General features: G+C 40.9%; 1 protein-coding gene across 10 annotated transcripts in view; it reads left to right on the top strand.

Annotated features, from left to right (window-relative positions):
• Nucleotides 1-26,596, top strand: part of ARHGAP24 (Rho GTPase activating protein 24) — a 336,201-nt gene that overhangs the window by 306,033 nt on the left and 3,572 nt on the right. For 9 of the 10 annotated variants that reach the window (XM_073340570.2, XM_073340577.2, XM_073340568.2 and 6 more), the window contains 4 exons: nucleotides 9,631-9,763; nucleotides 13,630-13,703; nucleotides 17,309-17,430; nucleotides 20,331-21,399. In XM_073340570.2, coding sequence (XP_073196671.2) covers nucleotides 9,631-9,763; nucleotides 13,630-13,703; nucleotides 17,309-17,430; nucleotides 20,331-21,399 — 1,398 coding nt within the window. The remainder of the gene's footprint in view (nucleotides 1-9,630; nucleotides 9,764-13,629; nucleotides 13,704-17,308; nucleotides 17,431-20,330; nucleotides 21,400-26,596) is intronic. The other variant, XM_073340569.2, reaches the window with a different exon arrangement.

Here is a 26,596-nt window from a genome sequence, read left to right on the forward strand (position 1 = left end):
CAGCCCCTTGTTGGTGCAAAAACCACCATGACTGAAGGTCTTCGAGAGTGGTAAGGGGGGAGGCTGCGGTGCTGCCGATGAAAGCCAGAAGTGACACCACCTCTACCCCCACCACCACTGTCTGCACCACAACCCCAGCCTGATGTTGATTTGGAACTAACTGAGGAAGAGGGGTTTTGTTTGATTTTCTCTCCCCTCCCCCCCCACCAAAACTTCAACTGTAACCACTTGTAAGAGATTTTCTTCATCTAAAAAAGCAGGATATTCCATGAAAGGTGCTGCTTTACCTTTCTAATGACTTTGCATAGAACTTTGAAGACTCCTGCAGTTGGCTGCACCTTTAATAAAACAGGAGAAAAGTCTATGACTTTGCCCATTGATTCAAGGCTCTCTTTCTCCCATAATGAAAGTAAAAATAAAAGAGAGAGTGGGGATAGTATGTGTGTATGTTTGTGTTAGGGTGGGTGATGTTAGATCCCAGGTACCTAAAATAAATTTGCAGTGGAAATCACCTTCCTCCTGCAGTTCCTTCATCTTAGCTCTTTTCAGCTTTGTTCTGCTTGCTGTTGACTAAGTTTATTTTTTTGTTTGGTTTGGTTAAAAAGCCAGTGTCCCTTAGCAAACCTCCTCTTGCCTGGGCTGTGGTAGTTTAAGATTTCACTCAGGAGATGCTAAACAGCTTTCTGCAAAACAGTGAAGGCCTTAGATTTCTGAAAAATCATAGCATAGTGTGCAAGGTTCCAAACTTTATTCACTGATCTTTACAAATGAAACTCCAGTGGTGGATTATCTAGTTCCTGTCACTTTCCTGTCCCCTCTAAAACCAGCCCTTTGTAACTGGCTAGTGGGAATAGCATCTAAATAGAGCTTGGTGTATAGACATGATTTGGCAATTAACTACTCATTAGGAGGCCAGTTTCTAACTCAAATGCTCGGATCAGTAAATCAGGCTAATTGGTGTCTAGCTGGAGGAGTGTATGTTTTAATTGTCGGACAGCAAAAGAATGTTTAAAGTCTCTTCAGCTGAGTTCCTGAATCAAGTGGATTATGAAACATAATTGCTCCTTAACTTTTACAAATGGGGATTTGATACTTGTTACTGTGAAACTGTGATCTTTGAAGAACATGGGAATTGTGTATTTCACATTTAGATGATAAATGACTTCTCAGATGTCCATGAATGCAGTTTTACAAAAAAAGGATAACTTCTGTTGTCACATCAAAGCTTTCAGAAATGTTCATTTTAAAGACATCACTGCTCAGGATTTGTAAGATTTGTGACCTTCCAGACTAACAAATAATAACAATTATTATTTTACTTGCTTGGATTTTATATATTTTTACGAGCCCTGCAAAATTCCTATAAAAACCAGTCAGTCTAACTCAAACTCCAATAGTCTGATGAAGTTATTTTACTTTGCTAATTATGAGAATCTGCCTGTATGCACGCACCACAAACTTACTTACCTCTTCATGTCTCTGAAAGCTTATCTCTCTTTTACTTTCCTTCTTTACATTGTGTTTTTACCTCCGCCCATATATTTCCTCTCTCTCTCCTTATTTTTCAATTTTAAATTGCTATGACCCTGGCTGCTCTTTGGGCAACAGTTTTTGGCCTCTTCAAATTTGTCTGCTATCATCATAAATGTATGGGCTCATAATTCAGTAGCTGATCCTGCAAATCTTTACTCGTGGGCACCAGGCTTGCTACTATGAATATTGCCTTTGACGTGAATGAGGCTTCTCACACTAGTAATTACTAGAACAAGGGAACAGACTCAGAGTTTATTTTCCCCCCACTTAATAAAAAGTGAGAATTGAGAGTGGCTTTTATTGAAAATGCAGTCAGAGTCATTGGGGGATGGGAGGGGTTAGGAACAGATGGGTAGGAGGGCAGAGGACCAGGTTGTTCAGGCACAAAAATAAAGTTGAAGGATTTGGCTCTAGAGGTACGTCTGTAAGGGTACAGGTAAGAATCAGGCTGCTATTTAGATTATATGCTGTATTATTTGGCAAACATTATACCATACAGTAAAGCTAGAGAGAGAGAGACCATGCTCCAAGGCATGTGGACGAGGAAACAGAATTATGGTTGAGCATTCAATATTAACTTCGTATTTCTTGGCCCAAATCCATCAGTGAAGTAAGTGGTCTTGCTGTGTATTAACAGTGGCATAGCTAAGAGCAAAATTTGGCTCCCTGACTTTTGAGTACTTGGTTTCTCAACTTTAATGTTGGGGTAATTCTTTTTGAACTGAGTTGTGTATAATTACAGCACTCCAACAAAGTTTCCACTCAACAGTTCTTCTCATTCCACAGTGTTTTAGTAGTAAATTATTCTTGGGTCTTATCATCTCACTCGTCCAGTAGGGTCTAGTAGCCCTTCGTTTCCTATGTCAGACATTATGTGGAAGGCAGAGCCTCTAGTTGCTCCTTATTAATGCACCCTCCAGCCATTTAGGGTGTGTTGGTGGTTGCTGTGTTCTGCGAGATGGCTTGCTTGGGCCTTCTGTGAATGGATAGTGCTTGGCATCCTAAAAGAAGCCACTCCCCCACTGCTGAAAGCAGCTTGATATGGAAGCAGTAGGTGAGCCATTGAGAGGGGGAGAAGGAGAACTTACTAAATGAGTCAGGGGGCATATTGATGCGGGGGCAGGGGGGGTTGCAGAGACAGAATCAGGACTCTGTCTATAATCATTTAAAACAGCAACGTTTTAAGTTGTGGGACAGTAATTCCACCTCGGGGTTCTGATGACTATGCAAAGCACTTGAGCTCTGCTCTCATGGTTTATGATACTACTAGAGCCTCTCTGTGGAATTCCAGACCCATAATTCACAGCTCCTTACTATTTGTAATTTTACGCACTATTATCCGTGTCCATAGAGCCCCTGGACATAATACTTATTTTTCTCTGATGTGACCTTGCACCGTTATTTTTCCCCACTGGAAGTTCGTTAGCAGCTGGTTGACTTTGCTTTCTGAAGTGCTGACTCAAGCTCCATAAAGGCACCATGTGTTTGTCTGCGAGTGTGAGGGTTATGCATGCATTTATGGTGACTTGCTGTGCTTCAATAAATTATTGTTTATGGAGGAAAGGGTGAGAATCCCCAGGCTGTGTAATTGGTCTGACAACCACTTCCACAATGTCTGTGATAACACAAAGAAAAGTGCTGTCAAAACAGCACCACCATCAGGGATGCTAATGACACAGACATCGGATAAAAAGAACATTAAATCTGTACAGTCTAATTGCAAGGAAGGGATTTGTTGTGTTTGCACAAATAATGCCTTTATATTGAGATGGGTGGAAGCAAACTTTTGGCAATTAATATACGTGTTAACGTGCGTACTTGTGTGTCCACTAGTGGGCATATAGGTATATGTTTTGGGGAAACAGTGATTACTCGGAGAGGCAAAGAAATTAGAAATTCCACAGAACTTGTACTGTAAAATTAAATTGTGTGCTAGTCAGCCCAACCAGCTAGCTCTCAATATACTGTGGCTATAGGGGATTTATACTGGCTGTGTTACTGCACTTCTCCCCAGAGTGTACAGGTGTCAGTGGCTTATGTGAGCCACCAGCTCAGGGATCAGTTCCCCATCTCTCCTGTCAAAGCTGTCCTACTTTGTATATAAGACTTGAATAGTCACTGATCCAGAGAGAGAGCGACGCTACGGTTTGGTACTTAGGGAACCCACTTGGGAGCAGGTGGGTCACCTGGGTTCCAGTCCCTGCTCTAATAAATATCTAATTATTTATGCAAAGTGGAACAGTTTCAACAGGAGAGTCTGAGACACGCCCACCCATCCCAGAATACTCTATAGTCTGATGGTTAGGGCACTCGTCTGAGTTCATGCATGCATAGGTTTTAATGCCGGAAGGGAACATTATGATGATCTGGTTTGATTTCCTGCATAACAGGCCATAACGCTTGTATCAGGACCAATAACTTGTGATTGAATTAGAGGACTTCTTCAGCAAGAGATCTGTTCCTAGCTCAGCTACAGACTTCCTGTGTGAACTTAGGCAAGTCACTTAATCGTGTGCCTCAGTTCCCCCTCTGAAAAATGGGGAAAGCCCTTCCCCACTTCATAGGGCTGTTGTAAAGATAAAGTTTATTGATGATTGTTAGATCCTCTCATACTAAGGTGATGTGGGCATTATGAGCAACCACATAGCTGTATAAAGATAATTGGCTAAATGGAATGCAGATCTCAATGGTGTGGGAACTACACCGCAAGAAAACTAAGAAGCAGAGTTGAACACTCCCGAAATGTGGGACTGCTTGGAAAATTGTGCCTCATGTACACAGTTGTCTTCTGACTCTGAAATCAGTAGAGCCACAATCTTGGATTGGAACACCCCAAACTGTGCAGGGTTTAAAATCTGCATCCTAATTTTGCAGTCCAAGTGCATCTCTACTTTTAAAATAAAAGGAAGAAAATTTAGTACTAGATTGCAAGATGTAAATACTCTTAGATTATACAATACTCTTACTTTTAATCCCATTATTCTACTTATTTTTCAGATCCATTAGTATTTTGCCTCAAAAAATAGAAAGTTTAGTGTTGTTGCTGAATATAAGAAAAGAGTTTGTTTTAAACAGTCTCACAAATATATAGTTATTAAACTATACATGGTAACTTGATAAGTGTTATAGTTATGGATACACTGAGGCTTTCAATATAGCATTCAGGCATTGTTCCAGCACAGCTGAAAGAAATCCTTTGCATTTGTACATTTTCAAAACGTAGGATAATCTTTCTTAGCAATTGCACCATCTAGTGATGGTACACTGATCATGCAACAGTAGTTGGCACATGCCATGCTCCTGGTACACGAGAACCAAATTGATATATGCATTACCTCAGCCTAGAATTAGGCATAAACTGCATGGTTCAAATGTAGGGTCCAAACCCCAATCCAGAAATTGCATTCTTAGAGATCTATATCTAGTAGCAATAAGCAAGTAGTATACTGGAGTTTTAGTAAAATGAAATGAGATAAAACCAAACTAACGTGTTTAAATAGCCTTTTGTAGTTTACCTTGGAAATACAAGCCTTATTTTATCACATTCATTGGCTCACTGATATCAGTGTATTACAAACCTCTCCATGTGGGCGACTCTGGACACAGGTAGCCTTTTTTTTTTCTTTCTTTTTTTTTTATTCCTTCTGTCTGTCTTTCTTTCCAGATACTTTGCCTTCAAGTATTTTGCTTCATATCAAGAACTGTACAAATCTTTATAAAATACTGCAAGCTTTTTCCACCGTACTGGCACTGGCAGGAAGCGAAAGCTGGGCAGTGCATTGTTTAACCTTCTCACCTGGTGAAAACTGCCAGCTCTTGCTAATTCTTTTGTTGTTTGTTTGTTTTAGATCTTATTTTATTTCTGGAAGGTTTGTCAATTTTGGATGCCATATAGGCTCTTTCAGACTGTTTAAATTCCCAAGCCACAACTGTGGGGTGTCCTTGTTCAATAAAAGGTATTTAGGAGAGATCACAAGATGACAACTTTTGGTCTTGAGGCTCAATCCAGTGAGGGGATACTTATGCAATCAGTTCAGGGTGCCTGCTCCCTTTCACCAGACAACTGACAGCTCCAATAATAGGGCTGTCAACAGAGCTCTGCTCCTTAATTAGCTTTCCCTGTTCCTCCTTAGCTTGGTGCAATAGGCAAACAGAAATCATCTCCTACCAATTTGCTTCTTGTGTACCTTGCATGCAAGCTAGCTTGTAAAACTTCCTTAATTTCCTCGCTAAGGCTTACCTTTTTACCTCTATTGTGAGGCCAACCAGTGAGAACTCCTTGAGTGTACTATTGCATGCATTTTAAAAAGAGAGGATAAACTGCACTGCTCTGAGTCTGGAGCTTCAGGGTATGAAGCAAGGGCACCTGAATTGTACTGTCTGTACTGGCAAACAGAGATGTGAGGAGTAGCTGCTCTTCATATCTGATCTGTACTGCACATAGGCAGAGGTTTCGGAATCTGAGTAAGAGTCCAAATCAAAAATAGTGAATGAACATATATTCATATGATAGTACACAAGTAACACAATATTTTGGACTAGTATGGCAGAAGCTTGTCAATATCTGTGAGATCCACCATCCTGGACCGAAATCTCATGTGTAAAACTGTTCTCATGTGTTTCAGACACATCCAAATGAAGAAATGAAAGAAAATAATCTTCCTGGCATTGGATCCAAACAAGAACTAAAACCATAGTGGGGACAGGTTCAGGGATTTGAATCTGACCCTGCCTCAGAAGCCCAAAGGAGTACTGATTCAGAGTTTTGGCTCGAGCTGGTTGAAATTTTTTGACTGAAAATTTTTCCTGTTGGAAAATGTGGTTTTGTTGACATCAAGATTTTTCAGTTGGAAAATTTTGATTCTAACAGTTTTGATTTTCCACACAGGTAAACTGAAATTAAAACATGTGTTTGGAATCAGTGTTGTGAAATGAATATTTTAGTCTCTAAAATTCAATATGAAACAAAAAAATCATTTTGAGATGTTGAATAATTTCATTTTTATCAAAAAAGTCAGTTTTCCATTTTGACATTTCCAGTTCGGACATTTTTTCAATTTTTCATTTTGTGAAAAATTTCAGTATTTCGACTTCTGGTTCTAATTCTGAATGGAAATTAATTTTAAAATGTCAAAATTTCCCACAAAAGGAACATTAAGTTCATCAAACTGCTCTAATATAAAATATATTTTATATAAAATATATCACCCCTGTCACCACCACCACCTCTACAGCCTTTGTGCTCATTTGGCTCCTTTGGTAGAGGTTTGGTTGTGTAGGTACATGAAGCCTGGGCCTCACAAATGTGGAGACAGCTGAATGCCCCCCCCCATGTTATATCTCTTATACACGCGTAATCTCAGTGAACCTAGGGTTGTTGCAAGTGTTCTTCTTAAGATATAGCTAAGTAAAAGCTGTTGCTAGCTTAACAGAGGACCTTCCAAAGTCACTGGTTTAAATACCTCTAGCAAAGTGTAAGTGCTTCTGTGACAGATATGGCAATTTCTTCAATATCCTTGAAAAACTTTGTTGTGTTAAGTTTAAGTACCTTTGAATTCCATTGTATTAAATGCAAACGTTATGTATTATTATGGGCCTGGATGATCAAAAGACTATATTAAACAATGTGGCAGACAAGAATGGTCTTTTGGGACAATATGTGTGAAATGAATTTCCTGGGAAATATCGAGGGGGAGGCCAATGCTAACTCCCTATCTCTGGTTATGCAAAAACTCAGCCTTTTGAAGTTACGGTCTGAGGAGTGGGCCTTTGTCTGCTGATCACCAGTTATGTGAGGCCAAGATCCAAGGCCCAAACTGTATAAAGGAAAGATTGAACTGTTCATGGGTGTGCGAGTTCTGAACTAAGGCTGTTATGAACTTTAAACCACAGAAAAACCCCTCTGTGGGGTTTGAAGGATTGACTCCTATCATAGCCGTAGATGGAGTTGGGATGATCTACGTGCTTATCATCATGCCACTTAGGCTCTTTTATTGTTTTAAATATGTTTTTTTCTGTAATGCTTTCACCTTGAGAACAAATATGCTTGCTTATAAAGAACTGTGTGATAAGTCATAACGGGTGGCAAATATTATTGTTTGTAGCGCTGAAAGAGAAAGCAAAGCGTGGATGCTGGCCTGCTCAGACAGTCTGGCTTGCTGGGGGAATTCTAGGGTAGGCAGAGAACTATGCAGCCTGGAAACAAAAATCAAGCGGGAGAGAGAGGTGGATTTCTACCTGAGAGAAGTGATGGCTGAGGAATCCACTACAGAGGGGGAATACAGGCGCAGTCACCTTGAACTGTGACAGCATCATACTAGATAGTTGTTCTCTTTATGACATTGTTAATTTTAAAATTATATTATTTTCTCATAAAACATGAACACATCTAGATGAAAAGGGGCAGTATATACTGAACCTGTTCTGTGTTACAGAAAATTTCTGCAGTTTTCTTTCTATCCTGAATGACATGGGGATAATTTGAAATCAGATTCCCAAGTCTTTCATAAGATTAACAGTGGTTGAGGAGAATTTCAGATTCTAGTACAACCCTCTTTATCTGAAACATTGATGCCATTTAAAACATTTTGATAAACGAGGATTCAAAAGGAGATCTGGTGGGGTGATTACAGAGCTGATGTTAAAACTGATGTATGTTAGACTTGCTTGTAATCAGCTGGAATCCCTTTGATCTGCTTACACCCAGTTACTGATGCACAAATGAGTCTAAGGGTATGTTTGCCATCAGATGATGTGTGTAACTTCAGCATGTGTAGACATACCCAAGCTAGCTCTAGTAAAAATGGCAGTTAAACTGTGGCAGTCTGGGACCCTGGGTATGTACTGGGGTGGCCAACCCATGAAGCCGGAGCTTCACTGAACCGGTACTCATGCTAGCTAGATCAAAGCTTGCTTGGGAATGTCCACACGTGCTGCAATCACACCTCTGACTTCAGTGTAGATGTATCCTTCATGGATGTAACTTTATACACCAGAGAGCCATAAAAAGGTATGAGAATGTGTAAGATTAAGTAGGGAATGTCCTACTGTAGAATGTCCTTCCTGTTGATTTTCTTATTACTCTTCTGTCTCTTGGTGTGTGTTGTACACTAGCTTAGACTTGCTTAAACTCCAGTAGTCGGAGTGGGCTAACTTCTGAGGTGATGCATAAGGGGGTTGTAACTAAGTAAGTGTGCATCTAAGTCTAAATGAATCTGTTTGTATAAGAGGGATTTTAGCATGTGTGTTACACACAAACTCTTAGACTCACTTCTGAATTAAGCCCTGGAAAGCTATTCTTGACAATGTGCTGAGTCACTCTGTGATCTTGAGTCACTTTCTCTCTCTGCCTCAGTTTATCTTTCAGAAAATGGAGATAATACCAGTTCACAAGGGTGAGGAGGGCTTAAATCATTAGTGTATGCAAAACACGTCAAGATCCTCTGTGGAAAGGTGCTATTAAAATGCACAGTATTAATTATTCAGGGGAACTACTGGGAAAGTGATGCACACCTGGGGATTTAACTACGATTCAGATAAGAGGGAGCTTTCATTAAACACGTGGAATAAATTGGTTTGTGCACAACATGTTGATAAAAAATTGATACCATGCAGGGCACAGATATTTGGAACTCAGCTACGTTAGAGGCAGGTGTCAAGAATCTGAGCCAAATTGTTGATTGTTATGAGAATATAATTCCATGTATTGAAATATTTTGCCTAATTTCTGGTCAAGTACAAATTAAATCTGTCAGGTGGGTAGGTGGTATTTGCATTCCTCATGTGGGATGTTTGTAACCTATATTAAAGGCATGATGTTCCTAGCACCTATGTTGTGAATATTGCAATGTTTATTTTGTAGGGTAAATAATTGTTTAAAAATAATATATCATCAGAATTATGAGAGCCTTTGTTACAGGTATTTTTACAAATCCTCAGCAGTACAAAGCAAGCTAAAACCAGACACTGGAGCTATATGTAAGGCTAACAAACTGATGATTCAGTATTGAAAAAGTTAAACAGTAGACTAGAGATCATCAGCTGTGTATAGCATTTCCCAGATCCCCAGCAGTAATCGTTTGCATTCCATCCCCACAGCAGTACGGATGTGCACACGGTGGCATCGCTTCTCAAACTGTATCTAAGAGAACTCCCAGAACCTGTTATCCCCTATGCAAAATATGAGGATTTTCTTTCCTGCGCCAAATTGCTCAGCAAGGAAGAGGAAACGGTGAGTTTTCTGCTTTGATTGGGATTTATATAGATAGTGGTGTTTTGTAATCTACTTTGGTTTTGGCAAAGGTTCTCTAGTTTTTGCATCAGCTTTCACTCTTCACAGCTAGATGCACATCTTTGAACCATATCAGGATGTCTTTCTAATGATGTAGAAGTGTAGGACTGGAAGGGACCTTGAGAGGTCAGCTAGTCCAGTCCCCTGCACTCAAGGAATGACTACATAATAACTAGACAATTCCTGACAGGTGTTTGTCTAACCTGTTCTTAAAAACCTCCAATGACCGAGATTCCACAACCTCCCAATTTGTTCCAGTGTTTAACTACCCTGACAATTAGGAATTTTTTTCTAACATCCAACCTAAACCGCCCTAGCTACAATTTAAGCCCATTGCTTTCTTGTCCTATCACCAGAGGTTAACAAGAACCATTTTTCACCATCCTCCTTGAAACAACTTTTTATGTACTTGAAAGCTGCCCCCCCCCACACGCCTTCTCTTCTCCAGAGTAAACAAACCCATTTTTTTTCAGTCTTTCCTTATTGGTCACATTTTCTAGACCTCTAATAATTTTTGTTGCTTTCCTCTGGACTTTCTCCAATTTTTCCACATCTTTCCTGAAATGTGGTGCCCAGACCTAGACACAATATTCCAGTTGAGGCCTAATCAGCGTGGAGTAGAACAGAATAATTACTTCTCTTGTCTTGCTTACAACGCTCCTGCTAATACATCCCAGAATTATATTTGCTTTTTTTTGAACAGTATGAGCATTGTTGACTCATATTTAGTTTGCGATCCACTACAACTCCCCAAATCCCTTTCTGCAGTACTCCTTCCTGGGCAGTCATTTCCCATTTTGTATGTATGTGCAGTTGATTGTTCCTTCCTAAGTGGAGTTCTTTGCATTTGTCCTTATTGAATTTCAACCTGTTTACTTCAGACCACTTCTCCAGTTTGTCCAGATCATTTTGAATTTTAATTCTATCCTTCAAAGCACTTCCAACCCCTTTCAGCTTGGTATCATCCGCAAACTTTATAAGTGTATTCTCTATGCCATTATCTAAATCATCGATGAAGATCTTGAATGGAACCCAACCCAGAACCAATCCCTGTGGGACTCCACTCAATATGCTTTTCCAGTTCGACTATGAACCACTGATAACTACTCTCTGTGAACGATTTTCTTTGTAGGTTATCTTTAAATGAAATCTGTGGTTCACATAGCAATCTAAATAGGCATATGGGAATAAAAGAAACTTCTCTACCTATATAAACTGCATACCATTGAATTATGGTTGGAAGTTTCTGCATTGGGATAGAAGAGTTCTATCTTGTATGAAAGAGACTTATTTTGGGTCATCTAGGCTGTCATCCTCCATTGTAACAGGACTGCTCTTATTAGTCCTACCCAATTCCTGTTTCAGTCAACAGCAAACTATTGATTTAAGTGGGAATTAACTGGGGATAAAATTGTCATAAGTCAGAGTCCATGGGATTTAGGCTCTAAAATTTTCGCCTTGAGTCCATTGTCATTAAAGCATCACTCAGAGATATTTGGCAAGTTGGTCTTGATTAACTCTGACATCAGTTACTCTAGCATTTATCTTGGAAACATGCCCCATTGTCTAATGCGTCTTAAAGATATAGAGACAGATTTCCAACTCTGTTCTACTGGTGTGAAACTTGTGTAACAGAATGAAGGATTTGACCGATTATATTTTCCCTACAGTAATTTAAGGCCAATATATCTTGCTGTGTTGAAGCCTCCTTTTTACACCCCTCTATGTACTCGTTGGCAGTTAGTATATGATGTTATCTCTCAGTCTTTTTTCTCAGAGTGATCATTAATAGTTTTGTTCTATTAATTTCAGCCCATCCCTCTAATTTTCCAAAACCATTCTACATTTTAATCCCTCCTACAAAGTGGTTGACATCCTCCCTGTTCTGAGTCACCAGCCAGAATTGATTCTTTCCATCCCCATCCACTAAATCAATAAGGATCAGATGGAGGGTTGGGGATTAGATGTGTGGAGGAGCATTTTGTATTAGGTCTAGAAGAGTTTGAGGGGAGCTGTGTGTTCTGCTGGCTGTTCAATGTTTTTGTGCATGTAATTTATGGCAGGGGCACCTAGAGGTTTGGATAAGCACTGCTGTTTACTTTTGTTTAGTCTGTCTATCTGTCTAATTGATCGTACTGAACTCAGTACCAACTGCAGCGGAATCCCACTTGAAACCTCTATTCAACTTGTCATCACACTGCTAATAGCTGCTCTGTGTTCCATTCTTTAATTAAATGTGTCCATTTTATAGTAGCTATGTTTGTATAGTTTCTCTGAGAACATCACATGAAACTTTTTATTAAATGTATTTGAAAACGAGACTTCAGTGACTGTGTGAACCTAGAGCCAGTTCTTGCCATGTGATACTGGCAATGTGAGTGCCCAATGCTAGAGACTATAAGACTTTTTTATCCTGTTGTAATGCTGGCTTAGCCATCTGATTGTTAGATCTTTTGACTAGTTTTTTAGTCTTCTATGTTGGACTCTTCTACAGTGCAAGTTACAAACGATGCCGCTATTCATCTAGATAGCTGTTTGTCTTATTTCCTTTTGAGCATTTGCCCAGCAAACATTTGCAGTATCATGATCTTCCCATCCTGAGTTGCACTTGTTTTGCTGACCCACTGAAATCAAACACCCTACAGTGGCTGGCAAAGCACCAAAGGCTGAATTAAAACAGCATCCAAATGCACTGGTGGCAGGAGCTTAGCCAGAGGCTATTTCCAATGGACACAGAAACCAAGTTCACATTGTTCAGCTCTTCTGAACCCTAGTGAGAGGACAGACTGAAAGAATCTTCTGCTTGTGTCTAATGCTAGTGCAGTCCTTGGGAGCTAGCCAAAATGTTGCTTTGTCCAAATGAAATGGATACTACAGGCTAGTTGTCAAGGTTCCTTCCCCACTCTGAACTCTAGGGTACGGATGTGGGGACCTGCATAAAAAACCCCTAAGATTATGCTTACCAGCTTACGTTAAAAACTTTGCCTTGTCCTTGAACAGTATGCTGCCACCACCAAGCGTTTTAAACAAAGAACAGGAAAGGAGACCACTGGGGGACATCTTCCCCCAAGCCCTAAACCCCCTTTCCTGGGGAAGGCTTGATAATAATCCTCACCAATTGGTACAGGTGATCACAGACCCAAACCCTTGGATCTTAAGAACAATGAAAAAGCAATCAGGTTCTTAAAAGAAGAATTTTAATTAAAGAAAAGGTGTAAGAATCACCTCTGTAAAATCAGGATGGTAAATACCTTACAGGATAATCAGATTCAAAACATAGAGAATCCCTCCAGGCAAAACCTTAAGTTACAAAAACACACAAAAACGGGAATATACATTCCCTCCAACACAGCTTATTTTACAAGCCATTAAACAAAAGAAAACCTAAAGCATTTTCTAGCTAGATTACTTACTAACTTTACAGGAGTTGTAAGGCTGCGTTCCTGATCTGTTCCCGGCAAAAGCATCACACAGACAGCCCAAACCCTTTGTCCCCCCCACCCCCTCCAGATTTGAAAGAATCTTGTCCCCTCTTTGGCCATTTTGGGTCAGGTGCCAGTGGGGTTACCTTAGCTTCTTAACCCTTTACAGGTGAAAGGATTTTGCCTCTGGCCAGGAGGGATTTTATAGCACTGTATACAGAAAGGTGGTTACTCTTCCCTTTATATTTTTGACACTAGTGATCATAGTTTATCTGGATATTTTTAACAAAAGAGTTGTTTTACTCCATTTCCATAAGTATCTTCTATTTATTTCATACCAAAATCTCAACAATGTTGTTGTTATTGCTTTATTTGTTTGCACAGGGGGTGAAGGAATTAGTGAAACAAGTAAAGAGTCTGCCACCCGTCAATTACAATCTGCTGAAATATATCTGTAGGTAAGTGCTCCTGAAAGATTATCAAACAGGTATTTATTTCTATGCCCTAGAAGACATTGCTGTCTGTCTGGGTGAATATATCTCAAGAGAAGTTTAACAAAGAGAGTCAGAGTACTGGTACATTTAACCTAACACAATCAGAGGTTTGTTTATTGTATTACTAATTACTAACTTACTAATTATAGTCGTACAGCTGGGAGTAGGATTAATGAACAGCCCACACCCAGCATGAAAGGCAAGGAAATATAGCTGGAAAAAGGAATATCACCTTCTACCTACTTCTGTAAGGGGAAGCAGGGCTATATTTGCAGGTCACTTACCTGGAGAGCAGCTTCTGTTGGCCTTGGTGATTCAACAGCTTATGGGAGTCCTGGGTTAAAAAGGTCAAAACACCAGAAGGGTAAGGTGGTATGTGTGCATGGGGATGTGAGATAAAACACGGCCTCATAACAGGTAATGTTTTGATGTAGTTTGCTGCATGTTAATATCTGTGACGCTCCCAATGGTGTTGCAAGATCGTGAGTACTAACCTCAGGCAGACTGTTACACACGAGGACACAAACCCCAAACTGGTTGTAAATTCCTAACTTAGATTTCACCAACTCAGCGCAAATTCCTCAGGCACTTCAACAGCCTTAACATGGAGTCACAGACAGTCCTTTTGGGTATTCAGGTTTCTCTTGCTACCCAGGTGAATATATCTCTTGGATAGATAGGAGTAACCTGAATATTGCTGTGATTCCTGGTGTTATGGCTAATTCCGAAAGACCAGTCAGTTACCCCAGGTCTGTTGTGCTTTAGGTCTCACACCAAAGACAATGCCTATAACCAATCCTATAGTAAACTATATGACAATTTATTAAATAGGAAAAGGAAAATAAAGAGTTATTTGCAAGGTTAAAGCAAGCAAATATAGACATATGAATGAGTTATTGTCTTAGGTTTCAAAAGGTAATACAGGCTTCTATAATCAGTAAGCTCTAATTTGTCTTTTTAGGGCTAACCTAGGCTAAGCAGCTGGGGATCTCTTGCTTATGCATAGAAGCAAGTTGGTTCCCCTCCCCCAGAATCCAAGCAGCATGGAGTTCCTTAGCTTCTTTGGTTTGGGGTCTTTATCCTCCTTCTGCCATGTGCTCTGAGCTGCAAACTCAGCTGATGGGAAGAGTCCCTTGCATGATTCATCTTCACAGGGAGGAGAGCACAGTAATAAGAGACTTTAGTCCATTTCTTGATGGTTTCTCAATCCAGGTGTGGGAGTTTCCAGTTGTAAGATACATCATTACCAGATAGGTTAGGGTTGGGTCTCCTCTTTTGGGAGATGCATAACAATTTCTCAAATATTACCCACTCAAATATTATGTTACAATATGGAACACATATATTACAAGTAAGATTAATGCATGCAGTAATTCATAAGCATTCAATAGAGTCTTAACATTTCTAATACCTATTTTATTAATATTAACCCACAAGTGAGACAGATACATTCCAGCCATGTATATGTTAGTGTCCAGTTCAGACACGGGGACCTTTTCATGAGCTGGCACCTGGGCTGCCAGCATCACAGTATCTATGGATTTTGGTAAGACACTGAATGTTATATCAAGAATGTATTTATCAATTAAGCTTTAAAGCTTTTCATATAACATTATGAGAAAATATCGGGGTTCTATGGGGAGGATAAGAAAGAAATAATTTCCCATTTTCAATTCACTTGGGGTAGCAGCCAGTAAGCTGTGGAGAATGGGAGGCCTAACTGCGACAGCAGGTTTTCAGAATTTTTCCCCCACAATCATTCTAGAAATGACAACCCCCAAAATAGCCTTGGTTTGGGTTTGAAAAGTCACAGGACAGCACTTCCTTGGTTAAAGGGCCTGTATGTCTTGTTACAGTAAGATATGCAAAAGCTTCCTTCCCTGGAAAACTTACAAGGTACACTGGATAAGAGCTCAACTCTGCTAGCTCTAAGGAGCATTATGCTCTAGAAAACTTGGGTACATTAGAAAATAAACCCAGGGACCTCTTTCAATCAACTGGCAGAGGGTACAGGGATACATAAGGGCTGCAGGTATCCCTTGCATCTGGTATCTGTGGGATGACATGAATGGACTCTAATGAAAGCCTGTGTCGCACTGGCATAATCATTGTGAGATGTGTGGTGCATAACATCTCAGAAGGGGTGTGCATGGATAGAAAGGAAAAATGTTCTTGTAGTTAAAGGCAGGGCACACGTTGATAGCATGCCTCGAGACAATTCTCTAGACAGGAGGCAAGAGACCCTTCTCTCCCAAACTAATCTTTGTATAGCATGTGTCTTACAACCACAGTCTGTTAGCATATTAAGTCATATGTTTAAGGAAGACCTTGCAGGGACTTCAAAAGAAAATTAAAAGGAAAAGGTAAACAGCTGGAGATGAGGGAAGACACTCTTTTCAGTGAAGATCAAAGGTCTTTCTGGTATATGTTAGGTGAAAAAAGACCCCCTGGCATCCTTCACCGAGGAAGTAAACTGACAGAGGGTTTGCTTCATGAAAAATGGATCCCAGCCAGACTTGGCTGAAAATGCTGGGAAGAACTTTGGGTGAAATAAAACTTTCTTTAGACAGGAGGAAATCTTGTTAGTTAAATTTAGGCCATGGAGAAAGCATGTTATGATTTTTATATATATATATATATATATATAATGCATTTTTCCAGCATTTTGCTTGCTATCATAGGAATCTCTGTTCTTTGTTAAATAAACTTATATTTGCTTTCTCTGTAAACGTATCTGAGTGCTGTGTGTTAAGTGGAGCTGTGTTTTAAGGCAAACTAGTAAGCTGGCATGTAGTATTCCTTTGGAAACAGTGGGCCTGGTGATTCAGTGAGTATCCCATGGAGCAGGGGCTAGATGCTGCTGATGGATGCTTGGAGGACTCAGGGGTTAGTGTATGCCTATCGCTAACCTGTAAAGTGAGGTCTGGAGGGGAGTGCTTGTGTTGCCAGTATCCAGGGGTGTCGAGCAGATTCCAGGCAGAAACAAGGCTCTCTCATAGACGTTAAGCTTAGAAGGGACCATTGTGATCATCTAGTCTGACCCCCTGCACATTGCAATCCACAGAACCTCACCCACTCCTGAAATAGACCCCTAACCTGTGGCTGAGTTACTGAAGTCCTCAAATCATGGTTTAAAGACTTCAAGTTACAGAGCATTCACCATTAAAACCTGCAAGTGACCTATGCCCCATGCTGCAGAGGAAGGCAAAACACGCCCAGGGTCTCAGTCAGTCTGTCCTGTGGGGAAAATTCCTTCCTGATGCCAAATATGGTGATCAGCTAGACCCTGAGCAAGGGGGAAAGACCCACCGGGCAGATACTTGGGAAAGAATTCTCTGTAGTAACTCAGAGCCCTCCCGCTCTGACGTGCCTCAGAGCCCTGGGTACCCTAGGGAGCATCACAACTACTGCCCTGTTTTTCCAAGCCTACAACAGTGCTGACCTTTAAAAAAGAGTGGTGACCTTTAAAAAACAACTAGGAAATGCCATACAAAAAATACAGTAAGAGATCATCATCCACCTTTCCCTTTTGTGATCTTGGTGCTCACTTTACCCCCTCTATTTCACAGATTCCTGGATGAAGTCCAGTCCTATGCGGGTGTAAACAAAATGAGCGTGCAAAACCTGGCTACTGTATTTGGTCCCAACATCCTGCGCCCAAAAGTGGAAGATCCTCTGACCATCATGGAGGGTGAGTTAAAGGAAAATCATAAACAACTTTAAAACAGGAAGAAGGAACTTCTTTAGATTCATCAGCAGTACATTTTGGGTGGTCTGATGTCAAAAATAACTTTTGCCTGTTTGTGTGTAGACACAACTTTTCTTCCACTATAGTAACTTAAAATAACTGCTCTGCTGAACATGCTGCTGCAGAGGAAATTGAAATTTCCTTTGTAGTGCATTGACTTTGCCTTAGACACTGTAGCACACATGACTTCCTTAAAGTGTAGCTCTATTCTGAAAACTGACTGTAAAAAATGGCAACTTCTTACTCAACAGGTCTGTCTGAGGCCACATAGAGCACAGCAAGGAATAGAACCCAGCTCTCGTTCATCCCAGCCAAGCACTCTATCTACTTGGCCACATTGTTCCACTTATTTACACCTTGGGCAATCCTTTGTCAGCAACAACATTTCATAGGGCCTGCTGTAATACTACAATGCCACTTTTACTGTCACTTTTCAGAGTAGAGTTTAAGTAGTAAATATTATATAATGGAAGTGCCCAAAGACCCAGTCTTGATTACCTTTCTTGATGAATCAGAAATCCAATGCTAGAGCATTTGATTGACAAATTTTACCAGTAAAGAGGTAAAATAACTCAAAATCTACATATTTTCAGCTAATTTTTCCATATGTTTAAGCATCTACCATTTTTTAAAATCTTCTTATCACCCACAATCTGTTTTGCACTTTAGAGAGAAAGGTGCTAGCTTTGTGCAAACCAGCTTGTTTTCATGTTGCAAATATTCACATTTGAACCCCTGTGTTTTTGCAAGAATTAAGTCTGGTACAAACTTTCACAACATCAGTTGGTGACATTAAGGCCTGTCCTGTGGATCTTTTATACACATTACTCTCAGAGAAGACCATTCTAGCTGTGTGTTTGGAAGGATGCCAGATACAGCTGATAGCATTTTACTATGAACATGGCAAAAAAGTCACCATGAGCAAAGTCTTGAAGCTGCTCAAAGGACTTTTGCCTTTTTTATGGTGGAACTGCTTATTTTTTCCATCTGGAGACTGCACATTCGTTTCTCAGAAACCAGCAGGAAAATACAAAGGCCTGCACAAAACGCCTCTCTAAAAGGCAAGAATGGAATTTTTCTTTGGGTTTTTGTTTTGTTTTATGTTTTTCTGCTGTCTCTGAAAATTTCCCCCACAGACTTAGAGTTCAGTATGATGTCACCTTCTGCAGCCCTTTATCCTCCAATACAATGAGAAAAATTGTTCACAGCAATCCTCATCTAATGCTACCAATCCATAGGGCAAAGAGGGGTCATGGTGTGAAGAATCCAGTGTGGGGCTAAAAAGGTATCTCAACACCCTTTTTAAAAAAGTCCACCATCCTTTAAAGAATCACCTTCATTTCAATTGCTGTCTGTTTTTTTCAGTTTCTATTTCACTTTGTATCTAATCTTTTGACTACTCAAAAATTACTATAAATGAATTATACTTGTACGGAGATATAATATATGCATGAATAAAGAAAGAGGTTTGTGAAAGGAAGCTGACTTTTTCCCACCACTATTTCTTATGGTAGACTCAAAGCTGTTACAAAGCAATGCAGATTTTCAGTATTCCAGAGCAAACGAACAAAAAATGTTGACAAGTCCCCGTGGCAAACTGAATTTTTAGTAGATGTATTTGAAGGAAAAAAGCTCAAATATTCAAATGCAAACTGTATACAATTATATTGGCCAGTGGGAAATTATTGATTAAAAGAGCAGAGCATGCCACTGAAACATTTCTAGAACTTTAAAATGGTGTTTATAACCAACCTGACCTCATTACTGGAAGACTCTAACTACTCCCTAATAGGGTTCTGTAAAATATATCTATAATGCAATGATGCATCATTATTTACCCAAGTCTAGTTCCAAATGATAGTTCTGTAAATTAAAGTGAAGTTGTGTGGTGTGTGCACTTTGGGTTTCTAGAGAAGGAACATTTATTATAATGTGTTGCGAAATGGGGTGCTGTGTGATTTAAGGTTGTGATTTATGTGTTACCGGCAGCAGATTACACATAGCGTGACAGCATGACACACTTTATTGGCCAGTCACAATCTCATCTCTGAATGGTTAAAGGTTTTTATATTAAATATCTCACACAGCTCTGATTGGCTAAAAAGTTAATGGGCCAGAAACCCTCTCCTCCTTCAATCCCTTGTATTAGACTGGCTAGTGCATTCCCAGCCTAGGAGTCCATTTTTAAAGATGTTTGGTATGTTGAGCTTAAACTCACTTGTTACAATTACATCATTCATCTTATTATTATTCTTAATCTCTCTGTATGGTCCCAGTGGTTTTCAATTGCAGATATTGTCTTGGGATATTTGTTTTAGTTCCCCATGATAATATCTCCTTTAAAACATTCTCGGCTGCTACGTGCCCTAATATTGAAGTAAGAGATGTAGGGAGCTATTTTGCTCCCCGGCACTGGCTACCTACATCAGCAGGCTCTTCGCAGAGGGAGAACATCTGCTAACAGGAATGAGCAAAGTCTTGGCTCTGCCCCCACGATGTTGGCCAGTACACCAGAGCCAGCGCAGAGTGGGTAGGAAGGTGCACTAGCAGACACACGGGCAGATTTTTGTTTCTTCCTTGAAAAGGGGGCAATACAGAACTGATTGTGGTGTGGTGATTTGGAGCTAGAAAGAGGAGATAGGCATGAAAGTTGTAATAGCAAATATTAAATGCTTAGGTAAACTAAACTACATATATATTAGTAAATGCGTAAATGCATAAATTAAGTGTATATTAACCAGATGCATCTTTATGAAATCTTTAAAGATCTGTTTTAAAAGAATGTTTGTTCACTTCTCAAATGAAACTACCTCATTAATGATCGTTCATTTGCCATCCTCCAGGCACGGCAGTAGTCCAGCAGCTGATGTCAGTGATGATAAGTAAACATGAACAGCTATTTCCCAAGGACACAGACTTTCAGACAGGGGAGGAGGTGTGCAATAACAACAATGAGATCCAGAAAAAAATGGTCATTGGTCAGCTCCAGAATAAAGAGACCAATAACAACAAGGAGATAGCGGTGAGAAGCTGTTCTTGGGACACACCTGAGCCTCTCCAGAGGGGCAGCATGGACAATGGGTCTCCCACCGTGCTGCCAGGGAGCAAGTCAAACAGTCCAAGGAACAGCATTCACAAATCTGATGTCACAAGAAGCCCACCTCTCATGGTGAAAAAAAACCCAGCCTTTAATAAAGGCAGTGGCATAGTCACGAATGGGTCCTTCAGCAGCTCTGTGGAGGGCCATGAGAAAACCCAGGCCCTACCAAATGGTACCCTGCAGGCCAGGAGAACATCATCCCTGAAAGGTTCAGTTACTAAAATGGGCACACATAGCATGCAGAATGGAGGCGTGCGAATGGGCATTTCAAGCACGGATGCACACAGCAACTCCCTTAACAGCCGAAACCTGAGCTGGATGCCCAATGGGTACGTCACGTTGAGGGACAGTAAACAAAAGGAATTGGTGAGTGATTCGGGCCAGCATAACAGACTCTCCACCTATGACAATGTCCACCAGCAGTTCTCCATGGTGAATTCAGATGATAAACAGAGCGTAGATAGCGCCACCTGGTCCACATCCTCTTGTGAAATATCCCTACCCGAACACTCCAACTCCTGTCGGTCGTCTACTACTACCTGCCCTGAGCAAGACTTTTATGGGGGTCATTTTGAAGACTCGGTGCTAGATGGGCCACCACATGAAGACCTCTCCAACCAAGGAGACTATGAGAGTAAAACTGACCGAAGAAGCACGGGAGGACGCAGCAGCCGGGCCACCAGCAGCAGCGATAACAGTGAAACATTTGTTGCAAACAACATGAGCAACCACAGTGCTCTGCACAGCCTAGTGTCCAGCTTAAAGCAGGAGATGGCAAAACAGAAGGTGGAGTATGAAACAAGGATAAAGAGGTAAGGTGGTGTATCTCTGGCATAGGTGCTAATTATATAAACGAGAGGCAGAGTAATTCTCTTATGCTCCCATGTCTCAGTGAATCCGAACATAGGAATTGGTAGTAGAGATGGAGAAACTGCTTGGATAAAATAAGAGCCCACCTGAACCTTTCCCCCCTAATTCAAACCAAACCTGGTCTGACATTGGGGAAAAAAATCATAACTTTTTCTTTCCATGATATTTGCTATTTGCATATTTGCATGTGCCTCATGTTCTCAGCCAAGATCAGAAGGATTGGTGTAGCATGAGAATCACTGTTTTCAAATTGATGGCCTAAACCTAGTAAGCATGTGAAATCTCACTGAAGAGTCTGTTTCCATAAGATCCCAAGCCTAAATTTGCTGATCTAAGAGGAGTGGAGAGCTCACACAAAGGTTTGGAGAAAACTTCCAGATGTTAGGGTGCCCATCCAAATCAAACTTTTAACCCCTTTGAGGATTGCATGGAAGTAGCTGACACACTGGAGCAGATCAGTGGCATGTCGAATGCAATATCCTGCATTCAGCAGTGGCTTGCACTAAATGCTTCAGAGGCTAAAAAAGGCTAATGGAGTGCCCATCTTTAAAAAAGGGAAGAAGGAGGTTCCTGGGAGCTACAGGCCAGTCAGCTTCACCTCAGCCCCTGGAAAAATCATGGAGCAGGTCCTCAAGGAATCAATTCTGGAGCACTTAGTGGAGAGGAAAGTGATCAGGAACAGTCAGCATGGATTCACCAAGGGCAAGTCATGCCTGACTAATCTAATAGCCTTCTATGACGAGATAACTGGCTCTGTGGATGAGGGGAAAGCAGTGAACGTGTTGTTCCTTGACTTTAGCAAAGCTTTTGACATGGTCTCCCACAGTATTCTTGCCAGCAAGTTAAAGTAGTGTGGGCTGAATGAATGGACTATAAGGTGGATAGAAAGCTAGCTAGATTGTCGGGCTCAACAGGTAGTGATCAATGGTTCCATGTCTAGTTGGCAGCCGGTATCAAGCGGAGTGCCCCAAGGGTCGGTCCTCGGGCCGGTTTTGTTCAATATCTTCATTAATGATCTGGAGAATGATGTGAATTGCACCCTCAGCAAGTTTGCAGATGACACTAAACTGGGAGGAGAGATAGATACACTGGAGGGTAGGGATAGGATACAGAGGGACCTAGACAAATTAGAGGATTGGGCCAAAACAAATCTGATGAGGTTCAACAAGGACAAGTGCAGAGTCCTGCACCTAGGACGGAAGAATCCCATGCACCGCTACAGACTAGGGACCGAATGGCTAGGCAGCAGTTCTGCAGAAAAGGACCTAGGGGTTACAGTGGACGAGAAGTTGGATATGAGTCAACAGTGTGCCCTTGTTGCCAAGAAGGCCAATGGCATTTTGGGATGTATACGTAGGGGCATTGCCAGCAGATCGAGGGATGTGATCGTTCCCCTCTATTCAACATTGGTGAGGCCTCATCTGGAGTACTGTGTCCAGTTTTGGGCCCCACACTACAAGAAGGATGTGGAAAAATTGGAAAACGTCCAGCAGAGGGTAACAAAAATGATTAGGGGACTGGAACACATGACTTATGGGGAGAGGCTGAGGGAACTGGGATTGTTTAGTCTGCGAAAGAGAAGAATGAGGGGGGATTTGATAGCTGCTTTCAACTACCTGAAAGGGGGTTCCAAAGAGGATGGATCTAGACTGTTCTCAGTGGTAGCCGATGACAGAATGAGGAGTAATGGTCTCAAGTTGCAGTGGGGGAGGTTTAGGTTGGATATTAGGAAAATCTTTTTCACAAGGAGGGTGGTGAAACACTGGAATGCATTACCTAGGGAGGTGGTGGAATCTCTTTCCTTAGAAGTTTTTAAGGTCAGGCTTGACAAAGCCCTGGCTGGGATGATTTAGTTGGGGATTGGTCCTGCTTTGAGCATGGGGTTGGACTAGATGACCTCCTGAGGTCCCTTCCAACCCTGATATTCTATGATTCTAAGTGAAAAATCTCTCCAGTGAACAGGGCCAATTGTGCCAAACTGAACTATTGGGGAGAATTTCATTCTGATCCCAGTTTATGCCCTCAAGTTGGACGACTGGTGGCCCTTATATTTTAATTTAACTAGAGTAGCTGCAGATGCCATCTGTATTCATATTAAGTGTTCAGTCTTTTTTAATCTTACTAAACTATTTAATTTAATAGGATCTTGCAGCAGTGCATTCCATAGATTAATTCTATTTGCATAAAATGATTTCCTTTTATTCATGTAACATATTTAAGTGTGCTGGCACTGAATGACAGATGCAAACAAGGCTCTTTTTAACTGGTTGTGACTTTGTAACAATAGTTGTGGAATTTCTAACACACCTATACTAACTGAAGTCAAAAGCTGCAAACAAATCAGAAAACCATTTTTTTTTTCATTTTCCCAGGAGTATAATAGGATTTGAGTGATTGTACAATTTAAAAAATGTGGCTGTCTTACAAAATTACTTTGTCACCTTCCTTAGATTTAAAAATTCCATTAAATTATCCATGATCCAAATGGGTACAAATATCCTGTTGGAAATGTTTAAACAACACGTAGCACACTTTTCCTGAACATGGGCTCAGTATAGAGTTGAGCTGAGTTTTGCTACCCTACATGTTAAGACCAGCATGGATACCAAGCAAAAGCAGCAGACTGGATATTTGAGAGCACTTTGGAGGAACAATGATAATGCTAGTGTATTAGGAGAAAGGTTATGCATGGTGGCTTTCCAAGTTCTTGGCTGGCTTTATATTTAGAACCGCACATCTTTCTCCTTCATCGGTGGGTACAGAGGGCCTTGCTGCAGTGGAACCAGTAAGGTCCTGCTGCATGGGCAGGATTTTAGGGTTGGCAAGATCCATTGTGCCACATGAAGTGCAGTTCCATGATCGCTTCCAAGATGGCTGTGTACAAAAGATCCCTGAGGGAGGAGCAAGCATCAGGATCAGGAGTGCAAGCTATTGAAGGCCACATGAGGAGATGGGGGAAAGGGCTCCATGGACTACTCTCATTCCTGAGGCCAGAGTAGCTCTACTCCCATTCCACAACCTGGGAAGGGAAGGGGATTCCTCTCACATGCACAGATGTTCCCAGCACCCAGTACAGCTGCTTGGGCTGGGTACCCAAACAGGATTTGCCTGTTCACTTCACTGAAATTAAATCAAATGAGGCAGGAGGGAGACTTTCAATAGGACTTGTGCGCCTCACTCCCTTAAGTGAGTTGGATAACTCCCCCATACCTTCACTACCTAAAATGAATTACACTGTTTACATCCAGCAAAGAATTCTGTACTGTTACAGAAAACACTTTTGCCACTATTGAAATGTTGTAAATTAAAATGGTTTACTTGGGCTTTTTCTGTTGTCACAGTGGATGTGAAAATGTTCCCGTTCGCACTGAAGGATCTAAGATTTAATAAGGTGGCTTCAGTTTACTTCAGTGCAATGTAAGTGCAGCTCTGATTAACAACTGGAAAGTGGCACTGCTGTTGCTTAGGCATTTTGAAGGCAGAATGAAAATCATTTGGTCTGATCACCACTTAAAACAGAAGAGGCAATTCTTTAAAATGTGCTGTTCTCTCCAGCAAAAGACTTGGTTCTATTCTTTCACTCAATTTGGAGCATAGGTAAAGCTGTTGGGGTACAAATAAATAATGATGATAGAAGTTAATAATTCTGTTTCATAGGCACATCCCTTTCAAACTATACAAGCGGTTCTCCAACAATGCAAAGGAAACCCAAAGTATAACACAAATCCCTGGAGGGAGTTTGTACAACACACACAGATGGTTAATCTATTTAATGGCTATGGCAAAAATCCTGCTGGCAAATAGCAAAAAAAAAAAAAGTCATCTCTGAGGTTTTGATGTTATCAGCGTTGTTTTATTTCATGGCTGTGACTACATCTAAGCCATGAAATGCGATTTTTAAGAGCCTGCAAAACTCAAACTGATCTTTATAGTAAATGTTAAAATATTGTTTTGCCAGAAAATTTCTAGAGCTTGAGTCATCCTCTTTGCTAGATTTTCTTCCTTTTTGAGTTAGTCCCACTGGCTGAAACTTAGCCATCGTGAGATAAAGTTTGTTCCAGAAAGTTGCCACAATCCTGACACTAGTATCACAATGTGATAATATTTCTTGAGTACCAACAGTAAAGTCAGGCCTTTGTGAATTCTTGTAGCATTGACTAAGAAAATGAATAGTATCCCACAGATTCAGGGTGGGTGGTAACCCTACCAGTGAGACTTCACTGTTTTAGTTCATGTCAAAAAAGTTTGAGACACTGATTAGTCAGAGGCTGATAAGCTAGGATGGGGATGGGGCATTGTTTATCAGTGAAATACAGGTGCAACCCAAGGGCCCCACCCCTTCACTTCTGTAAGTGGGAGAGTGCTGGAATTTCTTGTGAGGGTGGTATTCTTTTCGGGGGCAGGAAGAGAGGGTGCCGGGGGGGAGGGAAGTCCATGTTTTACAGCTTGCAGCTTGTACATGCTCATTTTCTTCTAGCTGATGAAACTTCAGAAACAGTGCAGTCTCTGTCTGTTCCCTCCCCCATGCACAGTGTCACAGATGCTATGAGGGTATGAGTGTGTGTGCTATTCTAAACCCCTACGTATCTCCAGAAGGGAAGATGTCTCCATTACTCTACTAGTGCTCTTTATTCTCTGTATTCTCTTTTGTGCCCTGCTCCCTGTGAATAGTTCCAGTGGTGGCTACCTCTGCTGCTTATAGATTCCCCCAACAGTGATGTGAAATTGACATAATTCTTGTCAGCTTCACGTTGTTCCTGGTGTTCTGAATATCATCCACTGTGTCATATAGCTCAACCATGCAATCCAGGGGTGATGCATATAATAGGGGAGAGGTAAATTAAGGATGGACAGGTGTTGATCTACTTTAGTCCTGCTGCCTCTCCTTCCACATTTCAAATCATGAGTGCTAGTTGTTATGTATATGCCCATTGGTAAGATTCAAATTGACACTAAGTTACACACCAGATTGACTTTCATCTTCAGCACTTACATCATTGTGACATGCAACTTAAGATCAGACTCCAATTGTTTTTGGTAAGGCAGAATTCCCAAACGAATGGGTGGAAACAGGATTTTCCCTTCATCTGTAAATCCAGCCAAGAGGTGCATTTCTTCATTGCTACTTTGCATGAAACT

Source organism: Lepidochelys kempii, chromosome 4 (assembly GCF_965140285.1).
Source record: "Lepidochelys kempii isolate rLepKem1 chromosome 4, rLepKem1.hap1, whole genome shotgun sequence".
Classification (NCBI taxonomy): Eukaryota; Metazoa; Chordata; order Testudines; family Cheloniidae; genus Lepidochelys; species Lepidochelys kempii.